The sequence below is a fragment of the Suricata suricatta genome, chromosome 2 (assembly GCF_006229205.1).
Source record: "Suricata suricatta isolate VVHF042 chromosome 2, meerkat_22Aug2017_6uvM2_HiC, whole genome shotgun sequence".
NCBI classification, from domain to species: Eukaryota; Metazoa; Chordata; class Mammalia; order Carnivora; family Herpestidae; genus Suricata; species Suricata suricatta.
The window spans coordinates 184,156,463-184,163,724 of record NC_043701.1 but is presented as its reverse complement, the minus strand read 5'-3'; the positions used below and the strand labels follow the sequence as shown (position 1 = coordinate 184,163,724).

The following is a 7,262-nucleotide window of genomic DNA, read 5'->3' as shown; positions in this document are numbered from 1 at the left end:
GGACGGCGGGCGGGCGCTCCCGGAGCAGCCCTGGCAGGGGGTGGCGCCAGGCGGAGGGGACAGGCGGGCTGGGAGGGGACCCCCGCGTGCCCGCGCCGGCCCCCCCACCTGCCCGGTCCCCAGGCAGCCTCCTCCCACCCGCGCCCGCCGGATCTCACCTGCTCCTGCACAAACAGCCTGCGCCAAGCTCCTGTAACGTCACAAGTGACGGATGCCGCCTGGAAACCGAAGTAGGCGCAGTCGAGTCCCTGGGAACACGTGTGGAGTCTGATCTGCGACTTGCTGGCCCCAGGCTGTGTGATCAGTCTGCCTGGGGAGCACGGGGAAGCACGTTCGAGGGGACAGACGGCAGCCGGCTGAGGGTCGCCCCACGCCGGGTGTGGTAGGGCATGACCTTCTGAGTCATCTGCATCGGTGTGGGGTGTGGCTGGCCACGCTGCGGCCGCCTGGAGACGCTTTCTCGTCTGCACTGTTTCCGCACCCTCTGCCTCACGTGAAGATGCCGCAGCAGAACAGCGGGTCTGGAACGGCGGTCTTCACGCAGCCCCGTGGTTTCTAGACGGGGGGCCGGGCCCAGGGGCGGCTGCAGGAATGCCAAGGCGCAGGCTTGGAGGCGCGGGGGCTCACGCTTCACCTGGGAGTGTCAGACTGACCACAGCTGACGCGTGTAGATGTCCCTTTCTGTTCTCGAAAGTTCTGGCAGCCAGTGACAGGTGCGGCGGCTGTCATCTGTCCAGCCTGGCAAGAGCAGACTGCAGCACAGCCCCCCGGGCAGGACAGACGGAAGAAGCCGGGAGTGCCTGCCTCCCGGCCACATGCCTGCCCGGCCGGGACCACCTGCACAGGCCCCGGACCTGGCCCCTGCCCTCCAGGAAAACCAGACTCCCTGGGTCCCGTTCCCCTCCAGGTGCCCACAGTCCCTGGGCCTGGCTGTGCGGAAGTGGCCATCTCCACGGGTACGACCTTTCCCACGAGGCTCAGGCTCCTGAGGGTGGAGAGTCACAGGGGAGAGCCGACTACCTGGGGTCTGCAGGCTGAGAGGGGCTGGTCACAGGAGGCCCCGGGGCTCTGCCCCTCACATGGCTGATGTGCCCTTGGATGCTGTGGACTGCGAGGGCCCGCCGGGCACCCCAGTTCTGGCTCACCCCAAACCTCAGAGTCTCAAGTCTGTCACATGTAAACTGGAGGGTTGCCTGCCATCCACAAGCTGCAAGCAGGGCCCCCCTGCAGGAGGCGGAGCTCTGTGCCGCCCGGGGTGTCTAACCAGCGGGGGCCGGAAGGCCTGGTGGTGCAGAGCCCCGGCCCGGCTCGGGCATCCCCTAGTCCTGTGGCCAGGAGGTGCTCTGTGGGGGGTGTCGTGTCTCAGCTGCTCAGGGACCCAGAAAGCAAAGGGCAACACCGGTGGGGCCGTCTCCTACCCTCACACGAGACCCAGCACTGTCTTGGAATTGGGCAGTTATTATAAGCGGCATCTTTTAGAAAAGCTGTTCTCCAGGGCGCCTGGGTGGCTCAGCCGGTTAAGCACCCAGCTCGATTTCGGCTCAGGTCACGATCTCACCGTTCGTGAGTCTGAGCCCTGCTTCGGGCTCTGCTCTGACAGCACGGAGCCTGCTTGGGATCCTCTCTCTCCTTCTCCCTCTGCCCCTGCTCTGCTCATGCATGCTCTCTCTCTCTCTCTCTCTCTCTCTCTCTCTCTCTCTCTCTCTCTCTCAAAAATAAATACACATTTTTTAAAGATCTGTTTTCCAGTGGTGTTTCCCATGGCTGGTTTTCGGGAGGAGTGTTAGGTCTTCGTAGATGTGTCTGATCTGGCCAGCGGACAGGCCTTCCCGTTAGCTTTTCATATTTGAACAGATTATTCTGGAGTCTCTGAGAACACCAGCACGTTTGTAAATAATGGCGGCCGGTTCTAAGTGTGCGGGCCCCTCAACTGCCTTACCCTTCTCAGTTCTTACTGTTGGCAGGCGCCTTCAGAGCCCGAGCGCTGGGGGAAGTTCAGACGTGCTCAGGGGCATTCAGACGGGAGCTGAGGCTGCCCGCACACCGCCGCCCCGTCACGGGCTGACTCCGCGCCGGCCTTGCTGTTCCTCGCTGTCCGAGGACTTCTGTCCCGCGCTGGCTGAAGGAAAGCCACCAGGCCGTGTCCCGTCGTCTGAAAACACTCCGCACGAGCCTTCAGCCGGTGAGGGCACCTCAGCTCACGGTCAGCGTCGTTTGGGTCAAACAGAACAGTGACTCCCTAATGTCACCCGACACCCCTTCCGGTGACTTCCTCCCTTGATGGTGATGCGGCCTGCCTTCCTTCTTTCCCTCCTTCCAGTGCCCATTTCCGGCCTGTCACCCCAGCCCGTCGTAGGCTCTCTGACTCCGGTCGGCAGGATGAAGATGGCCTGTGGCTCTGGGGCGTTACCGGGCTGGGAGCAGGGATACAGAACAGAGAGCGAATTTCAGGCATTCGAGGCGAGGGGCCGGCGCGGAGGGGGTTTCGAGCGGAGGGGCTGGTTTGGGGGCTCCAAGGAGAAGCTCCGAGAAGCCCCAGGTCTCAGCCTGACACTCACCAGCCCCGAGACACACAGGCCACGACGGTTCTAGCAAATGGAGACTAAAGTGGGCCGCGGTGTTGTTTCTGGACAGATGAGCCGAGGAAAGCACGTACCTGTTTACAGACCCTTCTGAAGTGCGAACCCCTTCCGATTAGCAGAGTTTTCAGTCTCTAATATATTTCCTCCGCCAGGTAATGTAGTTCTGCCCAACCCGTCCAGAGTGGTTAACTCCTGCAGAACAATCTTTCCACCTACCTGGCGGCCCACAGTGTCTGCTTTAGCCCAGGCCGGGCCCAGCCCCCAGGCCCAGGAAGTGCCTCGCCTCCTGTCTCCCCAGCCTCACCCCGCCCCCCGCCCACAACACCCTGCCTGTGTGTGTGTGTGAGCGTGCGTGTGAGCGTGCAGGTGCACAGGTATGCCTACGAGGGCCTCTTAAAACTACACACAAAGTCTTGCGACTTTCATTTCACTTACTGGGTCCTGGAGGCCTTTCTCGTAAACACATCTCACAGGCACAGACCCGGCTCATCAGGTTCAGATGCACAGCAGTGTGCGAGCCAGCACACAACCGATAGACGCCTGGGTTGCTCTTGAATTTCAGCTACAGCAAAATGGCTGAACTTTGTAAGTGAGAATATGCAAATCTGATCTAGATAGTTTACTATCAGACTGGCAAGAATTTTTTACTTTTATTTATTTATTTATTTATTTATTTATTTTTCAATTTTTGAGAGACAGAGAGACAGTGAGAGCAGGCGAGGGTCAGAGAGAGAGGGAGACACAGAATCTGAATCAGGCTCCAGGCTCTGAGCTGTCAGCACAGAGCCCGAAGCGGGGCTTAAACTCATGAACCGTGAGATCATGACCTGAGCTGAAGCCGGAAGCCAGACGCTTAACTGACTGAGCCACCCTGGTGCCCCGGCAAGAATTTTTTGAAAGCATAATACTCAGTGCTGGTGAAGATGTGGAAAAAGGCATGCAGCCACTCTTGGTGGCCCTAAAAACTGTTATAGTCATTTTGGAAGACAGTGTGGCCAAACCTATTAATATGTAAAACGTCCTGCTCTTTGGTTAATTTGTTGTTTTCCTGAGAATTGATTCTGTGCTTAGATTTATGCCCAAAGGTGTCTTTTGAGCCTTGCTCCCCGGCCCTACTGGACGGACCACTGTCTTCTCTCCCTTCCCGGCTCATACTTCCTATGTGGGAACTGAGACCCTCAGAGATTTACGTCCATGGAGCCGCGTGTCCTCAGCAGCGTGGGCACCGGCACTTAGGTGTTGGCTGCATTGCATTCTGCCTCCTACACAGCTTCGCCCTGGCGAGGTGTCCCTTCCATTCTGGAATTCTGTCTCCTTCCAAGGGGAGCAAATGTCACAGACTGCCCTGCGGTGACAGAAGGGAAGTGATCCCATCCAGGGCTGCCTCCCATCATTTAAATTGAGCAAATACCGGGGCACCTGGGCAGCTCAGTCGGTTGAGCGTCCAACTTCGGCTCAGGTCATGATCTCACGGTTCATGGGTTGGAGCCCCGCGTCAGGCTCTGTGCTGACAGCTCGGAGCCTGGAGCTGCTTCGGAGTCTGTGTCTCCTGCTCTCTCGCTCTCTGCCCCTCCCCCACTTGGGCTCTGTGTCTCTCTCTCAAAAGTGAACATTAAAAAATTAAAAAGAAAATTTAAAAAATAACTGAGCAAATACTGATTAAGAAAATAACCCTCTCCTGCCCCAAATTATTCTCCTCGAAGGCTGCAAGACTCCGTCCAGAGGCAGAGCCTGGAAGAAGCATTAACCCAGGCTAATAAAGACCCTAACTGTGGCTGTGAGGACCACCCTGAGGGGGTGAGGCCTGGGCAGGTGCTCCTGGGTGACCTAGAACAGGCGTGGGGGCCTGTGGCAGATGCTCCTGGGTGACCTAGAACAGGCGTGGGGGTCTGTGGCAACCATTGAGGGGCCAGGAATCTTTTCTAGACATGTTATTCTCTACCGAATGTCTTCCTCTCCGGTGACACCATGAAGCTGAGGATTGGTTCCCAATAAACAAATGAGGGCTTCTGAGCAGAAACCTGAGTCCAGGCTGCACTGGGGCGCTCCCACCACCCACCGGCCTGCACCCGCAGGGACCCACGCTTTCCCTCCGCGCCCACACCTGCTGGAAGCCAGTGCCGCGGCTCTCTCCCTGTCACCAAAGAATTAAGGACAGCATCTCGGGTAGGAAGCTATTGTGGAGGGTGGAAGTTTCTGGCCTGGCAAATAAATTGGATTTAAGTATATTACAGTCATAATCTTTTTCTGCCTCTCTCCAGACGGTCTCTGTACATGGAGAATGAGGATGTATTCGCAGACAAAGCGTGACCTGAGGGAGAAGCCTGCCGGAATCTGGATTTTCAATAACATAAGACAATAAAGCTTAGACTTCTAACCTGCTGCAATATGGCCAAAGTGTAAAGAGCTTAACTGCTAATAAAAGGGCAGGGCCCCCCCATATCCAAAGATCCGGACGCCCCGCAAGGACACTTCATAAAGACGCAGTGGGTTAGCCAGCCGGGATCACGGAGACACGGGGCCTTGTTGACCGATTGTCTGACAGTTGTCACCCATGGATCTGATATTAATAAGCCCCGTGTTGATTTCCTCGGGGTATTTTTGTCCCTGCAATTGCACATCTTCCTGTTGTGACCCCGCGCTGGGTAGCTCGCGGAGCACACTTATCTGAATGGCACGATGCACGCGTACCGTCCCCTCCTCTCTGGGGCACGCCCGCCGTGAGGCGGCATCTCCCTGGGGGGCAGGGAGGGTGACCTGCCAGCGGCTGGACAGTGGGAAAGGCAGGTTCTCAGACCCAAGTCACCTGCTCTCGCCTGGGAGGTCAAGCACTCTGATACCATTTGCAGAAGGGGAGCTGGTGGAATTCAGGATCGTCGGTCATCCTCCTCTGAATTTGTTTGCTTGTGAAACGCTTTGCCAGGGGATTAATGGGCTGCCATGTGGTTCCCCAGACAGTGTAATTGAGGCAAATTACATGAATCTACTGCATGAATATAATTGCGTGAATGAAGCTGAGGAAAAGGAGCGGTGCTTGGGTAAAAGTCTTTAACATGTGAAATGCCACTGACCAGCAACAGAGCTGCGGGGCGCTGTGATGGGCAGCGGGCTCTCTGTCCGTCATCCCCTCCCGTGGAGCTCGGGGCACTGCCCTGCCCCACACGCCTCCTCCTGTTTCCACCCAGACTCTCTGGTGGCCCCAGGGAGGGTCCGTGCCTGCTCTTCAGTATCCTCTGCATTTTAAAATGACATCAAAGCCAAGTTTTCCAGAACATTTCAGTTCTATTCATTTGGGTTCTGCTTCCTTCCTCTGGGTGCTCCTGAGAAGCCCTTCCCCTTTCATGTGGGACACGTCCCTGCAGAAGCTGTCATTTCCAGGGTGGTCCCCGCTGGGGAGGGGCACGTGGGGGGCACAGGAGGCTCCGGGATGGGACTAGATGCTGCTGGCACCACCGTCCTCCGGGACCCCCACCCTCCACACGGCAGCACAGGTGTGAGCCAATGTCTGCCTCTCCCTTTGTCAAGCCAGAGACCATTGAAATGTCGGATTTCCACGCAACACGCAGCCATGAGGAAGCTGATGATGAGGAAGGGGCTGCCCCTCAGGCAAGGTATTGGGGGACCCGGAGAGAAAGCCATCTACCTCAGGGCCAGGCTCCTGGGGCTGCCAGGAGCTGATGCTGAGCACCTGACCAGGCCTGCTAAAACCACCTAGCGCCCTCCAGTGCTGCCTGCCCTTCCTGGTGCTTCTGGTCCTGTGAGGGGGGTCCTGGGGTCTGTGGGTGATGCCCGTGACCTGTTGAGCTTGGAAGACCAGAGCCCAAAACCCAAAGTGGGCTCCTGATCACACCGGCCTAATGTAGGAGGTGGGCATCGGACACACGACTCACTGGCTCTGTGACTGTGTGTCCCTGAGCGCAGGCTTCTCCTCAGAATATGGTAATGACGGGGGTGCCTTTGGGCAGGTCAGTGAATTCGTCATAGCCTTTCAAGAGAGGGCAGTCCGCGGCCCTTAAAGGGCTTTCCTCCCAAATCCATATGGTGGAATCCTAACCTCTGGGAACTCTGAATGTGACTGCATTTGGAGATAGTCTTTAAAGGTAATTAAGGTAAAATGAGGCCATAGGGTGGGCCCTAATCCAATATGACTGTTGTCCTTATAAGGATAGGAGATCAGGGCACAGACACGGGGAAACAGTGTCCACCTACATACCAAGGAGAGAGAGGCCTCAGAAGAAATCAGATGTGTTGATAACTGGATTTTGGACTTCTAGCTTCCAAAACTGAGAAATAGGTTTTTGTTGTTTAGACCATAGAGTGTATGGTATTTTGCTATGGCAGCCTGCGCAGACTAACGAAGGTAGGCTTGCCCACAGATGCCTCTGCTGTCAGCCTAGGAGAGTGGCTTTTTATTCCCCAGTCTCTTCTGAAGGTGTTTTTATCTGTCACCAAGTCACCTGCTCAGAGGACTCCTGGCTTTGTGACAGATGGAAAAGCACGAGTGTGTTAGAAACAAGGGTGTGGCCAAGTAGATGCCTATAGGCCTGGGCCTCTAATACATAACAACTACAAACTCTGTGCCAAAACAACCAACCCAACAAAAACCAGACCAAGTCTACCCAAGTCTCTGGCCAAACCCTGAACTACACATGCTTTTAGGCAGGACTGATGGCAGTTAAA

General features: G+C 56.6%; 1 protein-coding gene across 5 annotated transcripts in view; it reads left to right on the top strand.

The window, feature by feature from the left end:
* Positions 1–7,262, top strand: part of C2H10orf143 (chromosome 2 C10orf143 homolog) — a 106,191-nt gene that overhangs the window by 54,866 nt on the left and 44,063 nt on the right. For 2 of the 5 annotated variants that reach the window (XM_029932802.1, XM_029932797.1), the window contains one exon: positions 4,844–5,856. The exons of the other annotated variants lie outside the window; for them this stretch is intronic. In XM_029932802.1, coding sequence (XP_029788662.1) covers positions 4,844–4,867 — 24 coding nt within the window. In that variant the 3' untranslated portion in view covers positions 4,868–5,856. Of the gene's footprint in view, positions 1–4,843; positions 5,857–7,262 lie in introns of those variants that run through there. 5 annotated transcript variants of the gene reach the window in all.